This window comes from Mastacembelus armatus, chromosome 9, assembly GCF_900324485.2.
Source record: "Mastacembelus armatus chromosome 9, fMasArm1.2, whole genome shotgun sequence".
Lineage (NCBI taxonomy): Eukaryota > Metazoa > Chordata > Actinopteri > Synbranchiformes > Mastacembelidae > Mastacembelus > Mastacembelus armatus.
The window spans coordinates 23,160,130-23,180,021 of NC_046641.1; the positions used below are offsets into that span (position 1 = coordinate 23,160,130).

The 19,892-nt window shown below is 39.7% G+C and overlaps 1 protein-coding gene across 1 annotated transcript in view; it reads right to left on the reverse strand.

Annotated features, from left to right (window-relative positions):
* Positions 1 to 19,892, reverse strand: part of cfap299 (cilia and flagella associated protein 299) — a 59,439-nt gene that overhangs the window by 29,002 nt on the left and 10,545 nt on the right. The window contains exon 3 of the mRNA XM_026322083.1: positions 17,849 to 17,939. Coding sequence (XP_026177868.1) covers positions 17,849 to 17,939 — 91 coding nt within the window. The remainder of the gene's footprint in view (positions 1 to 17,848; positions 17,940 to 19,892) is intronic.

A 19,892-nucleotide genomic window follows, 5' to 3' on the forward strand; every position in this document is an offset into this window, starting at 1 on the left:
TTATCAGGGAAGAGCACTATCTGATGTTTACTTTACTTTATCAGGCCTGCTGGTGGAGAAAGTGAATGCATCCAGCACCAGATGTAAATTTGCAGTTAGGGGGAACATGGCACTGATTTAGGGTGATTACACAGGTGCATTTAAACATAAAAAAAAATCACAGAGGAAGGTTGATTGAGACCAATATATCTGACCTTTGCTCCCTGCCCCTCTTTAAAAAAAAAAAAAAAAAAAAATCACAATATTTTCTGTATGTTTTGAAAGCTATAAGAAGACTTTTAACCACTACACTCATTAATATCAAAACTTGTCTACTCCAACCTCAAACAGAAACTCAGATTTTGAGCATTTGCAGCTGTGTAAAGAATTATTTGCCTATGAACTAAAAGTAAAACACATGCACATAACTGCTCTAATAACCCTACTCATGGTATAATGATGAGTTGTTCCGTGATTATTGTTTACCCTGCTTAAAATAACTTATAAAGCAGGTGTAGTGTTATCAGAGCCTTATATCTGTGGACACATTCCCAGGCAGACAAAGCCACAGGTGTTACACGTTGAAAGGGAAAGTGTACACAGCACAATCAGTTCTTAAGACAGACAAATGGCTGCTGGGGCAAAGGCTGGGCACAGCTTAAGGAAAATGTTTGCACTAAATTCAATTACTTTTGTTCATGGAGTCTGTATTGAAAGAGTTTGTTAAAGGCAGACTCCTACACAGCCTCATTAAATGCACTGTAAGAGCAAAGAAAACTGTGATTCACCATGCAGCACCATTTGAGGAACTTTTATTATGGGTCACAAACAGCAACATTTTCTGGCAAGCCTTAAAATGATTTCTTTTTTCAACTACACGAAGAAGCAAATGAGGTGATGGTGTGACCAAACCTACATTAATATACTCCTACGTTACCCCTTTCTGTCACGATAGTGCAGAAAGTTCAGTCTCCCAATTATTTCCACATCCATGTTCCCTCTAAAAAAAATGTGGTCAGATTTTATTGGTGGCTAAATGCAGATAATTATTTAGGTGGTCAGACACTAACAAATGAAAGACCTGCAGAAGATTGATATCCAGTTTGGTAATTAAAGGTTGAGCAGACAGAAATAAACACAGCAGGGGACGGTTATGATTAGGCCTTTGAAGATGCAGATAGATTTCACAAAGGAGAAAACTAGTTTTAGAAATATACATATAGTAATAAAGGAAATCTGCCTTTAGAGAACTGGAATACTGAACTTCAAAGTTTAGACCTCTATACAATCTGAATGACGTTTGAATGATGAAATGTTCAGATCAGCCAGCAAACACTCAAAAATAAATGAGATGATGAAAACATTAACGTGACCATTTCCTGATCTGCCATCACTGTGATTAGGATATGGTTTGGTTTAGGCACAAAGGTTAAGGAAAGGTAAAGGCGTTGATTACAAAAAAATACTTAGTTAAGGGTTCTGAAACAATCTTAGTCATGGTTAAAAGAAGAACGTCTTGGTTAAGGAAAGGGAAAGTACTCTGTCATGGTTAAAAGTAACCAACGCTGGTTGGAGGTGGAATGTGAAGAGCGGTTTTCCATGTAAAAGTCACACATTTTGTTGACCCATCCAACCAACCCGAGCTCCTCCCCAGGGGAACTTGTGGTTTTATAGTGATGTCATTCTACTTGCTTATGACAGACGACAGACATTCGATTGGCCACTGCAGGTATGTCTGAGGTGAGTGTCAAAATCTCTTATGCATTGCAGCAAACAAATCCTGCTGGGTTTTCACTGTAACACATGAAATAATAATCTTTGACTTGTATTACTGCCTCTATGTGGTGTTGTATTGCAGTGATGCAGCTAGCTAACACCTGCAACCTTAAAGTGGTTTTTCAGGGGATACATTTCATGAATACTCTTTATTCATGTTTCACCAGTTGAAAAATCATAATTATTACAGAATCTAAATTCATCTTTCCAATGAAGTGTTACAATTGTTCGGAAGAAGTCATTTCAGTGGCCTGTTGCTTTAAAACAGCCACATTTAGCCACCAAGTAACATCAATAAGTGAACAAAGCCAGCATGTGCTGGTAGTGAAGCCTAAATAGCACAAAGCCTTGGTTTCAGTTAATCTTAAAGTATGCTGAGTGTCCTTATGTGGGGAACAATGAGGGTGTGTGGTGGGAAGAGGAGGAAATCTTACACATACCAAGCAGGCCACACGAAATTAACTTAAGTGTGTTTTTAAGAGTGGGAGGGACCAAAAATAAATCTTGAAAGACCTGACTATCATGCTCCTTGTGTGACTCTTATCCAAGTTTAGCCACGCACACAACTAAAGGTTAATTCCTTTGACCTGAGACAAACTCTTTCCACGTTATTAGGCATTTCTGCCGTTGACAGGAGCTTTCAAAGCCTCTTCGTTACAGACCAAACATGTCAGAGAAAGTACCAAGAATCCCAACCATCTCAATGAGCAGCAGCCTCCGGTTTGGTGGTCGAGGTGAGCGTATTGCTCAGAGCACTGAGTAACAATTAAAAATAATAACTCACTTTTATAGTGTTACAGCCACTCAACCAACTCCAACACAAAACCTATAAATGTATTTTGGTAGTTTGTCCTAAGCCAGTTACCGCTGTGCTCACGGAGGAAAACATATATTATTTCACCCAAAACTCTAATATGCACATACAGAATCTCAGTGTTTCTAATTTAATTGAACAACCAAACCAAAGGTGCTTCAAAATAAGGTGCAGTAATATGTCAGATGGATTTATAGGCTAACTGACTCACATTCATTCTTGAAATATTGTACTAATGTACTTACAGACACTGAAACCTGCCCAGTGCCCCCTTTCTTCTACTGCTGGTCCATTAAAACAGCTGAACTTTAGCACCTTGCTCTCAGGTACTGTGGTGCTAATTAAACCCTTGAGCACTGGCCATTCACTTCACTCACATGGATTTTACAGGGTTTAAACTGCTGCTCCTCATCACAAGCTCACGGCTACTAGTGTAGTTACACCTTTTTTATGCAGTGGTCTGTTTATTTAGAGACGTTCTTCTTAGTTGTGTTTACTCTGGGCGAAGGTTAAGATGTTACATGCCCGGATGAACTCACTATCAACACAAGCTTAAGTTCCAGCGAAAACATTTCCACGGCATTGTTAGGCTCTCAGAACTTACACCTGTCAGTGTTTAGAAATCCAGATGATCTGTTTATCTCACGAATGGTAAACACCGCAGGGAACGCTGTAAATCTAAGCATTTCAATGCACATTGTACCTAACGGGGTCAAACGGGTTTAGAAATAAATGATTTTAAGTTTTTAAAAAGGTACAAAATTTGTTTCTCCCAATTTATGTTATAGACTATGAACCAATTTTTACTGTGAATCTGATATTTTAACTTTAGGTGATTACTGCAGCTCCATAAATAAATTGCCCAGTTTTATTTAGACTGTACAGTTTAGCTGTAAGTCTTCCAAGTTACATCTCAAACTCTTGAAATCAGATGGAATCTTAATGTACAATAAAGCAGTGAAAATATTACCTGCCCAGCACCATAACACTGTAACACAAAGGCTTTATCTGAACTTTTTCCACTGAAAAAAAGTCTAATACTCACTTTCATTTTGGTTCCGCTTTAACTAGCTGCAAAATGTGTGTGCTGTTTGGTGTCGGGCAGGTCCTGGACTGCCTGCTGCAGCAGTTTGTGGAGTTTGAATAGATTTTTGGGGACCTAAAGTTTATGTTTTGTGTTTATGTTGCACTAAAATCATCAGTAATGATATTTTGGGCAATATTCATCGTTATCGTCCAGGGACTACATTTCTGTAGCATTTGAATTATCTCAGATTGTAGAGGAATTTTAAAACATTAACTCTTCTAACATACTTTATAATATCTGTGGCAAAAACATCACAAAAACATTAAGAAGCAGTGAACAGCTGCTAATTTTCCGGAGGTGAGTGACAAATTGCAATAAATAGTAGTCCTAGATAAATAAAACACAGCTGAGTGTTCAGTGATAAAAGGTGTCATAACGTCACAGAGCTTTCTGCCAAACAGCTCACACCTGTACAGCAGTGACCACAACACTGACACAAACCAGAACCACCCCCACTCCTTGTAATTTGAAAGTTATTTTACAAACCAATATTGTAAACTTCTCTTTTCTTTTCTTTTTCTTTAGTATCAGTTTATGTCCCTGAGGGGGAAGGAAAATTCTCTGGGGCCTAAGTCGCAGCACAATGTGTGATAGGAAAGAAAACATGCCCTCTCTGGTTGGACTGTTTAAGGTATCCTTTCAAAGGTTGCCATCTCCTTTTAATGCCAACATCACAGACCGGTCTGGCCCCAAGCTAGTCGCAAACAGGAAGTCTCTGCTAATCCTGGTCTTCCCTAATGACGCAGAGGAATTCTCAATATTCCCATTGTCTTCCTGGCTGCACTTCCTTTACCACATTGTTTGGCTTTAAATCTTTACAAAATCTATAGACTGGGATAATTCAGATCAACTAACAGTCCATTTAAAAGGTGATGAGCCAGAGTACGGGCATGAAATAATGATAAATTCATCCATTTTGAGTCATTTTGTTCTCATCCTAACTAAGATCACCTTACGATCGAATTATGTGGACAGCATCGTGTTGCTTGGATGTTCCACTAATAAAGTCATATTTTTGCATAAAGTTCTTTTCTCAGCTGTTCAGCCAAAGTCGTCAATTCCTCGGGTTATTCCAAACAAACCGCTTCTCCTGTCACTAAAATATCGCTTCCAGCACCCGGGAGGTTTTTCACCTGACGATGAGCGTTCAGAGCGGCAACTGGAAGCTTCCAGCTGCCAGGAGTAGGCTGAAAAACCATTTCAGATCAACAATAACATGAAGAGAAGGAGATATATCAGTGTGTGATTACTGATGGAAATTTAATTCTCTGACAACTTGAGTCCAGAGTGTTATACCACTGCCTGGTGTATACAGACTAAAGCCAAGCCTGTCATGGGTATAGTCCAGTCCAGCTCAGCTCCTATCAGCATTATTCCAAAGCACTCATGCACGACATCTGCCAAGAGGCCTGCTGCAGGGTTTGGCCTCATCACCAGGAACGCGTCCAAGTCAAATATTGTTGCCCTCGCACATTGTGGGGCAGCACCCTGTCACAGCTCCTCTTTAACCAGAAGGTGATGTTTATGACAGCACTTGGAAAATGAATGACACTGTTTCCATACAGGAAGAAAAAAAAATAAATAAAAATGTGGGAGGTAGTACCATACCACACACACGCATGTGATTCGGATATGAGGGGGGAAGGTGGGGTCTAGATTTCTTCTTGGGTTTTTCCTTCTTCTACATCACAACTTGACCAGTGTGTTATCGACAGCAGAGATATGTCCGACACTGTGCTCCAAAAAAGTACGATCAAAGTGGATGACATAAGCCAGCACAGCCTTCAGAGGAATAAGATAAATGTACCGAGTGGAGTCTTTATCAAAGGCTTCCCTGTTTTAAGATCCTGATTAAAGCTTGGGGAGCTCCCCCTCCCAACATCCCAGTGGAAATAGGTGTTCAAACATGATTCTGTTTTACTTGGCCTGCAGCTCTGCTGAGAAGCTCCCCTTTGGGTCTGCCATGAGACTCCTGCAATCGCCGGCTGTCACTGCAGCACAAGGAATTCACAGTGTTTTCACTGTGTTTTTCAAAGCATGAAATGCACTTCAGCTCAGCTCTGCAAGAGGAAAAGAATAATAGAGACTGTGATTTTGTTTGATCTCGGCTTTCTGTGGCTCTGAAATAACTAAAAAAAAAAGAAAAGGGGGGCTTGTGGTTTAAGACAACACTTCCTTTGTCCAAAGCAGAAAGAGCAATGCTACACGTCTGGAAGTGCAAACATGTTTATCTTTTTCACCCTTTTCCTGCTCTCTGTTGGCTGATACCAGACTATTTTCTGCTAAGACAAGATGAGCAGATTTTGTTTTGTTTTTTTGTCACAGTAGATAAGATAAATTAGGGGGATATCCATATTACAACCAGACCACCACAGTGATATCAGCTGGACCAGATGGCAGCTGGAAATACGTAGGCGATAAATAAAGTTGGAGCTGGAAGTACTGTAAGGGTACACAGCGAAAAAGACCAAGAGGGCAGGATGGGAAGCAAATACCAGCCGTTAGCTAAATACAGGGGAATTCTGGCTGTGGTTTGGAGGTTTATGTATTGCACCAGCTGCTTTGGTAGGTAACTAAAGAATATGTTAAACAGCAGGTGAGTTCTGGCCAGCCGCTGCGGTAACTGTGTTAGTTTGGACATAAGTGTGTGTGTGTGTGTGTGTGTGTTTTGGACAGGAGACAAAAACTGCTGTAGTATGCTCCTGTGATAAACAGTGCAATTTCAAAATCAAAGGTGAGCCATGATGTGACATGCTTTTTAACACAGAAGCTGTGTTTTATTAGCTACTGACGAAACCAGCGTTTAGACAGAGAATGCAGCTCATCCTGGTTTTAAAATAAAATAAAATAAAAACTGTTATAACATTTTATCAGTTTAAGAAAACATACACCTCAGTATGAGATGACCTGACTGTGAAGTCATATAGTCATCCCCAAGCATTTAGCATACACCACAAACGAGTCTTAAGCTCTCACTATCTGGCATAAGATAAATAGGTTACATATTGCTTTTCTGACAAATATGGGCGTGTTCATTGCCTTGTTTGCCTTCCAACAAAGCTCATTAAAACAAATACCTTTATCAATTTCAACACCTGCATGTGAAACAGAGCAGATGAATTTCACGATTCATTTTACATGATCTGCCCACAGGTCTGTCACATGTATTTAATGTGTGTGACTTTCATTTAAATGTCCTCTTCATCATTACATACTTCAGTCAGCTCTTGTTTTTTGTTTTTTTTTCATGTCTGACACTTTTCTGCGTAATAGTGGTTCCCTTGAGGTCTGATAAAAATGTGTCTTCAAACCTCAGACAGTGAGATAGTGAGAAGACAGGAGAGGAATAAGTTAAGAGTTTCCCAAAGTGTATATCCATTGTTTAATAGAAGGTAGCTCAAATACAATTGAGTTAAAATCCCTTATATTTGTTAATAGACTCACACCATCTGCAATCCTTCCTGGAGAGAACCTCATACATGTGCTAATATGCATTACAATGACATGAAAATATGCTGAGAATTTGGCCTGTCTACTTTTTTAGAAGATTGAAAGTTAAACTATGAGCTAAAATGTTTGGCATTTCAGTGGGACTGTGTGTAGGAAACAGAGACACATACTGACACTGACTTGATGAGAAACTGTCCATCAATAGCAGCTGGTCTCTCAGGATACAAATCAAAAACACAAACTCCATGACTTGATCTCAGAGGGACGTGACTGTTATTGGGCTGAAGAAAAGGAGAGGAGATAAATAGGGGATGAATACCTCTTGAAGACGTGCATGGCTCTAAGTAGGAGAGATGCCGTCCAATATTTACTCAGGTGGAATAATACACAGCCAAAGCAGTCCAGTGTGTAGTGATAAAACAAAGAAGATTCTGAAGAATGTGCTCCATATGTTTGCTCACAGCGGATACGCATTAGCCGAATTCCCAGATTGGGTATCAATGTTTTGACCATAAATGGATCCCTTCAGCACTCATGGTGCTGCCTTGTTAACCAAAGAGATTACCTAGTAAACCTTGGTAGCACTTAAAGAATCTACCGTAGCTCCTGCAAAGGTGTGAACTTGTACATTTCCACCTCTGAGTAAGAACGAAACAGCAGGGAGCTGCAGAATTGCTTCTGACATCGCTTTGATTGGAAACACTGCACAACACCTCATGAATCATTAGCTTTAAAATCCTCTTCTCTCTCCTACAACTCAACATTTATTCAGACATCAACTTACAAGACAGATGGAGGACGACTAAAATGCACAAAACTCACAATCAAGTCGTAGTCGTGGCTTATCTCATCGTACAAATTTGGTCAAAACTACTTTGCAAAGTTTAGTTAGGCACAACTGTGGCATCAATTTTTGCCCTTTTTTGACATATCAAGGCCACAGGTCTCTCCTCGTTGGAGTTATTGTTTATAATCCTTTCGTGTGAGGTTGAAATCATCCTTAGCTGTTATTATAATGCAGCCAGATTATCTTTTGCATTCCTTTCATTTGCACTTTGCATGGACTCAGGAACCTTGGCATGTTTTTACTCCACCTCCCATTTATGTATAAGGAAGACACAGGGTGCATGTGCTTGTTATATGTTTGGAGGCTTGAACATCTGTGTTAAATACTACCTAAAGCTTTCTGGCTTGTCCCTGGAGGAATGTGCACCTGCCATGTGCAGGCAGTATTTTTTTTATACTTCTAAGGCTTGAAATCAACACTTTGTGGAGCAGGTCCCATAATAAACCTGTTACACTCTGAAATATGGTCATTTAAATACCATTACGAAGTCTGTTCATTTATACTTCGGTTCATTTGCAGCCTCACATTCAAAATAAGACATTTTTCTGATGCAGTCACACACATTGCTGCCTTTGTTTACATTTCTTTTGCATTGCATTTGTCTTACACCATCACTTTTGGATCCCCCTCAGAAACAGTGATTAGACTGTGCCAGATTGTGTCTGGACCCATCTTCTTCCTGAGAGACGCCAGAGGTTACTCACAGCCTGAACTTAACTTGTGCGATCTGATCTGTGCGGCAGCAGGTGCAGCATGTGTGTAACTACTGTGTCATTTTCAAGAAGACAACTGATCTGAATAGTGAGCGTGCACAAATCGCAGATTGAACTGGAGTCCATATGTGCTAACAATGAATCCAAACTATTCAAATAATGTAGAAAGATGCGTTTTGCCAGAAGTTCATGTTGGCAATAAGGAGTATGTCTGTGATTGAATTGAAAGAGAAGTTCACCTTAACCGACCTTGTTTGAACAACTCATGTAGATCTTTTCCAGCTTTTACAGCAGTTACCATCTTTGTTGTGTACAGTTGTGTTTGTTTATTTGTTCAAAGTAAATCTGATTCACTCACGTTTTAACTACATACCGGTCACTTTAACCTGATGCTTTAATATTTAAATATTAAAATTGAATTTCCCTTCAGGGATAAAGAAGGTTTATCTAATCTCTAAATCACCAAATAACATGAATACAGTTATATTTCTTTAGCTGACAACTTAGATGACTGATTTATTAATTCCTTCTACCAGCAACAGAAAAGTCTGATTAAATATCTGGCCTAAAGGTACAAACTGCTGCAGTAGAAAACAACAACAAGACTTTCTGTGCATTTATAGTCTAGTATAGTGTGTGAGGTTGTTTGTCTCTATGTGGCCCTGTGATGGACTGGGGACCTGTCCAGAGTGTACCCCTGCCTTTCACCCAAAGAGAGCTGGGATAGGCTCCAGCAGATCCCTGTGACCCTGGTTAAGGACTAAGGGGGTCTAGATGATGGATGGATGGATGGATGGATGGATGCAACCCAATAAATTTTCGACTGTTTCCAAAATAAGAGGCCTTAAAGACTGGTGGCAAAGAGCGATCATAGTATATCCAGACTCCCACATCGCCTCCACTTAAATCATGTCTTCCTTTAATACTAACCAGAAATCTTAATATGATTCTCCATCCTCCTAGTGGCAAATCAAGCTGAAGGATGTTCTGAGGGTGACATGAATCCACAGCCCAAATGTGTTCCCAGTGTATTTGAAAAATCTGCTTAAAAAAATCCTCAGATTAGACTAAGTGTATCCATTTTCATTTGCTCTGAAAATGGTCCAGGGGCCACATGTTTGGGGCAATGTCTCTGGATAATAGCAGCTGTTCACAGGAGGGGGAGGGTTGCTGAAGAAATCATTACGGTGGGGGCTCATCCACACTTTTAACGGCAAAACAATGAGGCAAGTAGTGCCACCTGCACTTGGTATGTGATGCTCTTATAGGTAAACAACCCTTTCATATGCAACGAAGCAGCTTCCAGCCTGTTATCACTGCATTTGGCTTTTGTAACATAACCAACAAACTGCTTTCATTCAAGAAAACATTACAAGTCAAAATTCAGCTATTGATAGCAGCTGCACCTCCCAGAGGAAGTCCTGTTTATCTAACAGAAAACAGATTTGTAGTTTATTAATATCTACTGATTAGCATTTTAAGCACTCCAAAATACAACTGTAAACAGCATCAGGGCAGTTTAATCTTTGTTTTCCTCATTCTTTTCCAAATCCCTCAGTGGCAGATATGGCCCATTGAGATACAGGACACAGCTGCCATGTTGGCTGTGTGGACTAACTTAGCACATAATACTTTGGCTATCTGTTTTCTTTTTATAGACTAAGACACTAGCCATGAAATCCGTGTCTTGTAATCAGCCAAGAGTAATATTTCACAGTTAAATATTATGGTTTTCCTCAGGACCAGCAACTGTGAGAAAGTGCAGCTGAAATATTACAGTGCAAAGTTAAAAAAAAAAAAAAAATAGCTGCATGATTTAAGAGTCAAAACAGCAGAACAGGGTTTGTTGGTTTTATGTCATTTTTAGTATATACAGTATAAAGTTTAACATGCAGCGGTTTCTGTGTGTGCATCAGGTGAAATCAAGTCTTACAGCTGAAAAAGTAGATGCTGATCAGGTGATTCTCAAATATCACAATGGTTGCTTCTCCACACAATAAGTCTATTTTGTCCACTTGATAGATGGTTGCAAACTGTTGGGGCCTTATCCCCACCTCTCCACAACTCTGTGACACCATTCAAGTCAAGGTCATATGATAGCCCTGCAGGACTCTCTCCTTTCTAAAGGCTGTCCACCTTGGTCCTGCTGCTTTGAAATCAAACTTGCCATTGTTGTTTTTACTGCCCATGACAAGGACATAGGGACTAGGCAGCGGGGACACACACACACACACGCCTTGTAATGCAATAGGGCTGGGAATTCCTCTTTAATTTCAATGCTATACTTGATCTCTGGGCTGCATGACTGACCACCTTATTATCTATAGCGACAGAAGCTTATCAATACAGAACTCGCTGGGTCCACAGACCAAAGACAAACACTTCCTTTATGCAGGATGTCCCCTGTGGGCATGAGACATGCGGCAAAGGCCAACCAGCTAAATTCCACAACTGAAACAGTGGGAGACTGAAAATCATTTCAAGTTAGAAGTCTCTAATAATGGAAAACCATTGCTGTGCACCAACCAAAACCACACATGTCCCTAAATATGCCTATAGAATATACAGTATTTTAAATATACTGCACATGTGAAGGACAGGAACAGGTCACTTTGCAAAAGACCATAGATCTCTGTTATTACAGAAAGGGCAGTAAGATATAACTTTGTACATCTCTCACAGCCATGCAATAATTATTATTAATAATCATGTATCGTAAGGGACCATGTACAGACTTAGATGAACAGAAAGCACAGAGGATCCAGTTCTCGCTGCATATTCTGGTGTCACATCATGACAGAAAAGCTAAGGCTGTAGTCCACATGCTCATTTGGCTACTACACAGCAAATTCCCACTAGCCTGGTAAACTATTTAACCCTTTGCGACCAATTGTCGTCACCAGCACATCAGTACAACTGCACGCGGGGAGAGATTAGACTCATCGTTTTGGTGATTTCTTTTAAAATACAAGATGTCCTACTGAAATAGTTATCCAGCTGAACCTGGATGTTAGAACTACACACAATTTTTGTGCAGGAATTTCATATGTTTCATGCGGCTGCTGAAAATGTACCATCTTGCTCACACTGCTGCTCAACTTGACCACAAGATGAATTTACTTTTTCTGAGAAAATATTGAAATGTCTCCATGCAGTGTGCACAAACCAGCATTTATGTAACTGAAGTGACCTGGCTGTACCCTCCTGCGCACAAGGACTATACATTTTATTTTTTGCTGTTTTTAGATGATAATTCCCAACATACATTTTTATTATTTTATGGTAAATAATCTAAATGATTGAACTGGACGCCAAATCGTATATGCAATATAATCTATATATTTTTTCTTGTTAACCAGGTTTGACAGGTTGAATGGGACTCCCCTCACTGTGTTCTCTAATACCGTGACACAATATACTGACTGTTGCTTGGGAATGAGCTGAGAGCAAACAAACTCATTCATTCTTTATGGTGAGGCACTTTGCCAGGTGCATTGTTGTAATGACGTTCTCTCTTGTTAGGAAGTGAGTGATGGCTTTGCTGAGAGAATAATAAACATATTTATTTGCCTCTTAAGGCAGTGAATATTTACTTTCAGGGTACATTAAATGTTCTTCAGTCATACAAAAATCATTTGTAACTAAATAAAAGTCACTGAAAATACTTGATGAAAGTGAAATACTTCATCATCAGTTATCTTCAATCATCATGTCTGTCATGTACTTTCTTTGTAGCACACCATGAATAACCACATATCATTCAATGAAATTAGACCATCTCACCACTGTTAGTTTAATTAATCACTTTTGTTAAACAGGTGGGGTTGGTCTGGCAGGACAGTTTTTCTACACACAAAAAAAATAATATTTTGCACATGCATCCAATGATAATCTGTCACTATTTGGCCAAAGAACCCTTCAAGCGCCAGTGAATTAGACTCACCGTGCTCGTTCATCAGCCGAACATTATTCTGATATGTTGTAATTTCACATTGACACCATCAGTGCGTCAACCGCATCTGAAAACAAACAGGGGGTGGGTGGTGGCAGTACACCTTCAGTTACAGATGCAAACCTCCCAACAATGGACACCCTCGGGCATCCTGTGCAGGTGTGACCTGGATTTGATAAAAAACTTAACTTCTTACCTAGTGCAAATAAAGCCAAAGCTGCCCAGGTGCAGCTTTTGTTTGTGTGTGACTTTTGGCAGTGAAGCAGCTTTCGCAACAGGGCTGGGGAAGTCAAAGCACAACGAAGGCAAGGCACTGAAAGCTTTACGAGTTCAGCTAAGAAGAAATATAGAGGTGAGCCCCTTCTACACACTAAAAAAAAGTGAGTGTTGATGAGAAAACTAGAAGTAAAACCAATTAAAAGTCAATATTTTCCATTGCAAAACTGACTTCACTTCCCAGTATTCCTTTGGTTCTCTCTGTACGAGAGAGACAGACCAGAGGGAGAGAGGCAGCACACAAAGGGAAGATGAGCTCTGTTCATCAAGAGTCATGTCTGCTATCAATCTTTTGAAACACCATTTGGGGGAGGACAAACAACCTGACAAGTATATTAACTGACAGGTGTAATTTCAACCTGACTTAAAAGGCTAAGCATGACATGAAAGGAGGACAAAGGCTGACCTCTGATGAATGAGGCGGAAGATGACAATGAATATGTCATCCATTAAAAGGTAAGCCAATAACTCAATAGCTTTAAGTATTTTCTTTTCCTTGTCCATTGTGTGCCTATAATGGATGATTTTCTGTCCTTACAGTCCTTCACAACAATGATGAAACCCTTTATGATAAATGTTAGAGGAAAATTCCTACAGAAAGTAACCATTCTGATCTTACTGTGTGTGTTTTACCAGAATAATTATCATTAATGATCCGCTAAACATTTTCATATAGTAGTTACGCTAAGCATAAACAGGAGGGATGTGTTAGAGGAGTTAAAATGTTTGCCCTCCTGTGACCTGATCCACCTTACTTTAGTAGAACTGAAACACTTCTGGCATGACAGGAATAGACATGATTTCTTTTGGTGATTGTAAAGCTCACAAAGTTGCTAAATTAGTAGCACAGAAACCACTGCCTTTACAAGCTACAGTTGCAGTTGAACAGCAGTTGATGCATTAACCAAATGGACTGAAGTGTTTCCAGCAAAGCATCCTGATGCACTAACAGCAGCTAAAACACTGACAACTACTATTATTCCCAGATTTGGAATTCCAGAGAAAATCTGTTGTGATAATGGTGCATATTTTATAAATCTGGTAATTAAACATTTTACTGCAGTGTTATCATCTTCCTGAGCTAAAACCATTCATTAAGGAGGGTGCTCACATGACTGAGACCATTGGTGATTACATGGCAAAAATGTTGACTAATAAAAATGTTGTATCTGTGATTAATGCACAACAGGAGGGTCCTGAGCCTGAACCTGACTCTAGAGTGAAACTAGGAGACTGGGTCTTCATAAAAATCATCAAGAGGAATTATTGGTATTCTCTGTGCTGGGAAGGACCTTACCAAGTACTGCTGTCCACACCCGTGGTTGTGAGAATTGTTGAAAGACCTTCCTGGATTCATTTAACACACTGTAAAGAGGTAAACGTACTGTCTGAGTAATTCTGTCAAACCAGCAGGGACTCACTCTAAACTCCAACTAACCTGTGGTGAAGTCTGGCTATAAAGGGGGGTGGGACCAATAGGGACCACTGGTCTCAAACCAGTGAAGAAACCAACCACGCCCTGGGGAATTAGGTGAATGAGGAGTAGAGTGACCTGGGGAGAAGACTGCTCAGAAGTACATTTTGTCATGGAGGGTCCAATGTATCAACCCTGGCACCCCTTTAGTCTATTTTGTGGGGTGACACTGACAATAAACATATTGACTGTCTGACCACAGTTATGCTGATTTTGTTTCTCTTTGAGAAGGGTTTGCAACAGCCGGAACTGAAACACTTCTGAATAGGGCCTATTGTGTATTGTGGAAATATAATTTTTACTCTCAGTGAGCACAGTTTGCTCTAACCTTGACTATTTGATAAAGGCCCAGATGTCTTTCTGTAAGAAATCACCTCCCTTTTTGTGTTACCATGAAAACTGATGTGTTGGGCAGCAAGCAGCCAGTGACCCTCATGCTGTAATAAGGTGCTGTGTGACTGTAACTCCTTGCAAGTAAAACTTCTATATAATCTTACCGAAGTTCGTCCTCTGAGTCTGTTTGTTAAAAGAATTTACCTAACAATAAATTAGGTTGGTGACACTTGAGAAAGTTCCAGCAAACATCGCTTGAGATTACAAGACCAGCAAAATTGAAATTCAAATAACATATTATGCCAATTTAGTTTGATTTACAAGGTTTTTTAAGGTTAGTGAGTCTGTTAAACCATGCATGATAGAATGACAAAAGTCTAAGAAAACAATGTGCAAACATAAAAAATTATGCATAAAAGTGAGAAACACATGCAGGACAAGGACTGCTATGCATTAGAGTGCAATAAAAACGTGCAAAGATGAGGACCTGGAATCTGTTAGTGGGACTGATCCTCAGGTTTGAGGAGCGTGGCAGACAGGAGCTTCAGGCATGTGTTTATATCGGCCTTTAGAAAGCCCACACCGAAAGATACGTTATGATGCTGGGTGGTCTTATTATTATTGAACCTTATCGAGGATGAACGTGCGTTATTTGACACTTTCATAAAAAATATCTTAGGTGCAAATGAGAGCAGGGGGGAGAAACTCAAACTGTGCCCAGAGCTGTTCATACTGCATAATTGTTGGAAATTCTTAGCAGATGTTTTTATAAAAAATACTGTGTATGTGAACCACATGAATCAATGCATACCAGCAAATTACAAAACAAAATTAAAAACAAAGGTTATGTTCTGTACAAAACATGGGTAAAACATGTAATACTGTATGTCCACACATGCTAATGTCTCGCAAACATCAGTATGATGTAAATGTAGTGATAAGATCAAGTCTCGTCACTGTGTATCTGGATCACCTGTCACTTAAACAAAGAGAAGAGGAATTAAGTGCACAAATGTGGCTTCAATTTAAAACAAAGTGGAGCTCAAAGGAAAATAAACATCATCCTGATTTAATTTTTCAACAAAGGAAGCTCTGAATGGATGAAAAATAAGACGAGGTGGGAAAGTTTAATCTCTCCAAAACAACGCTGATAGTACATAACATCATATTTTCCTTTTTTTATATATATGGATTTTGTTTCTGTATAGAGGAAGAAATATTTGGAACAATTTTACTGGAGTTTGTAAAAAAAAAAAAGAGAGAGAAAAGCTGTATTATAGATGGCTTATGTCATGATATGACAGAGAGGGGCTTTTTACATGGTACTATGTACACAGTGAACATCCAGTGGGAAACTTCTGGTGTTACTACATCTACTCCGGTCCATGCACTTTATGTGATCTCATAATTGCAACTCCCACGTGGGCAAGTAAATTGAGGTCAAACAAAACAACTTTTTTTGTACGCCACCATGTTAGAAATGAATCATTTGAAGTCTATCAACACTAACACTCCCTGCAGAACAATGCCAAATACAGTTCTTGAACTGTACACATTTTATTCATCAAATACTGTAAGTAGAAACAGAGGACGCAGTTAAAAGTAATGTTTGCTGTAAAAATAGTCAGCTTCATGGTGAGAGGCTTAAATCTCTCCCCTGGTGCATCGAAGTTGAATCACCATGCGGGTTCTGTCCTGACTTAAAAACACCTCCCTCTCCTCACAAAACAGCAATCTGGCTTCACACAGGACAGATGTGCAAGCAATAAATATCAAATAACAATAAACCCAACATTGAAATGTCTAAACTAAGAATTTAGGATATTTTCAAATCCTTTTATCTATCAATTTAAATTCAAATGAGCAGTGTATTAGGGCAGCAGGCTAAACAAGTTATTCCTTTTCTTGGCTGCTTTCTCAAGCTCTTCCAGTCGGCTCTGGAGGGATTTACAGGCCAAACGAGATATTTAATGACCTATTCTGAGTCTGCTCCCATCATGGCATGTCCAAAACATCTTGACCAGTTGCCATTCTAGCTGCTTTCTGAAGCATACAAATTTTGGCTGCTTGTATTTGCATTTGTTTAGGTCATTATCATAGGTGAGGGTTCGAGCATAGACAAACAGGTGAATTGAACGTTAAGGCCAAAGTCAAATCTCCACTTTCACCACTGCAGGCAATACGATGCCTGCTGAAGCCACAACAATATACCTTTCGATCTCCATATTACCCTCTCTCTTGAATGAGATCTACATATTCTGAACTGAATTCCTGCGTTTCATTCCAAAGACAAAAAAACACATAATATTCTTCCCATTTTCTTGCACCTGAGTACCTCAGACCAGCCATGGAGGTGTGGACTTTGATTCTGACTGCTTCACACTCTGTTGCGAGCTGCCCTAGTGTGCGCTGCAGGTCACGGGCTGATGAAACCATACGGACACTCTCTACTCTTCAGCTGCACCTGGAGACTCTGTCCATGATAGTCACAAACACAGTCCTTGACAAAGTATTTTCAGTCCTCATCTCCAACTATTCTCCAATTATTGAAAGTATAGACACATCGCTCTCTACGAAGATATAACACGCAGCCAATAACGCCAGCATCCTATTTTTCTCATCTACCTCCCACAACAAAATTACTGATTTCAAGTTGACAAAGCAAATCTGCAGCAACAGACACCGACAGATGACAAACTTTGCATCACACTGAAACATTTAGCTGATAAAGCTGTGAATTCTACTTATTTTAATGAACAAAAAAGAAAACCAACATTAATAGTATTTTTGTTTTATGTCACTGGGGTGATCTAGATTAACAAGTGCAGGAAACTATAATAATTTACTACTTAAGCTGATGCCTTTTAAATTAAGGCCGATATTGATACCACTGATCTCAGAGGTTCAATCTGAAGAGCACACCTTGGACAAGGCAGAGATTGGTGAACAGGCTGTAATGGATGGGAGAGGGGCGGGCAGCTGGCTGTCATGGTATTTGGGTTAGGGATGAGGGGATGAGGGAGTGGGGGGGTCATTTCCACTCAACTTGACACAGTATGGATTCTGTTCCCATCCTAATGGAATTGTAGAAATATTTGAGGGGAATCCCATTACGTAGCAATTGGAGTGCTGTAATAATGTACTCACAGTCATTTTCCCACTGCGGTTGGCCTCCTCTCGCTCTGCCAGGGCTTTCAGGAAGTTATCTTTGAGTTCTTTTCCTGCACTTGCCAGTGTCCTGGAAAAGACAACACTCGGTTTGAAATGTTTCTCTTAACCTGAAAAAGTCACATGAAGCCTTAAAGGTCCTTTATGGAAGCTTTTCACCCTTTAACACAGTATAGCTCCAGACTAGTGTGATTTTTCTAACTCCCGTGAGCTAAAATACACAACTATCTAAGACTATTCTTTAGTGAAATTAATTCCGTGTGACTATGCCTTTCTTTTCTATTTGTAAGGAAATAGTGCATCTGCAGAAAGCAAGCATGGCACACATTCAAAGTCATGAGGTAGACTCAAGTCAGCATCTGGTATCTCAGTACACAGTGCTGTTAGTATTCTCCTTTCTGGACAGAAATGGTCATAAACAATGTGAGACATCAGTGTTCTTCCTACAAAATCATGAAGAATGTGAGAATATCCCAGCAGACTTTGCAAATTTCAGCATACAAAAAGAGGAGAAACACAAATCACATCAGTTTAATGACTTTGTTTAACACCGTGGCAGTTTTTTTTTTTTTTTAAACCCTCGGCTGGTCCGTTTCGATGGAAACGTGGTTTTGGCACGTACTAATGTATCCACACCTGAAAAAGCACTGGCCCAAGTATCTGAACAGTTAACACCACAGTACGAGCAACAGAACTCTGGCATGCATCCAGACTGGACGGTGCAAAGCATTCATCAGATCCACACCGAGTTAACATCTTAAAGGCAGTAAACAGGTCATTGGTGGCCTCTCAGTGGTGGTTAAGAATGCAGAAGGAAAAAAAAAGCAGTAAAAAAAAAAAGTACAATTGAAAGTATTTAATTTATTTTGTGTATTTTCAAGTATTTTACCAACAACAAAAACCAGAGCTGTACTGTGTGAAGATTCAATTTTATACTCTCATAAGATTAAGTCTATAGTATTCTGTGTCTTGCTGAAGAATATTTCATGTGGTTTATATTTAACAAAAGAAGATCAAATCCTGTAAAGGAAAGATGTACCACAACTCTAAAATCTGCAAAGATCTGATTTGAATCATGAATAATCTGATAAAAAAGTTGTGAGAGGAAGTAATGATCCCAAACCTCACAGAAAACACCACTAACTAGCAGTCACCTTGTCATAAAAGCTGTTTCTTTCATCTTTACATCACTGCATCCAGTTCTGCCTGTTGTTCTGGCCAACAAGGCAACTTAAGCCCCTACAAGCACAAGCAACCGGCCAATTTCTCCTCCATTAACATTACAGAAAAGGAGAAAAGGCTCTGAATGTTAACATTTCAAAAAATATGAAACCTGGATAAGGATTGTCATGTTAACTAGTCACCTGGCCAGTGCCCCACAATGAAAGTCTTAAGTGGTAAAAGTGCATGAATAGCACATATTTGGAGGCTGGAACCTTACTCCATCTTCTGAGTGAATGAAGGATTGCTGCTGGGTCACGGGGGCCGAGGGCCCAAAGTAAACACAGGTGTGGAGAAGGCAAGTGACCGGGGTAAGCCCCATCCAGTAGCTAAAGAAACACACAGAGTCACGGAGACTGAATAATACTCTGGCAAAACACAGGGAACACTGCAAGTTTGAGTTTCCTGTCAATTAAATTTCTTATCAAGTCTCATTTAGATGGAATAAAAAGAATTTCAGTATTAAATGATGGTTATTAGGGTCTAATGGCCAGGTATTAAGCTAACTGTGCCCCGCTTTTAGTGTCTATTTTTTTGGATTATGTTCAAGGCAGGGGGGTCCTGGAGTAAGTGAGGAGGGGATGTGAACAGATATAATGCTAGTTTTGGAAATACGATGTGTGGTTGTGCCAATTAAAAGAGGGTAACACTGCAAAACAACACAAATTGGATGCACAAAGCTAATACCTGGGAACACCAGCTACTGAAAAGTCTCCTACAGGCCGTAACGTCCAGATGTCACATTGCAGTCAGTCCAGGTCAGTAAAGCTGCATCAGCACCTATTATCAGCTCAGCAGTGTT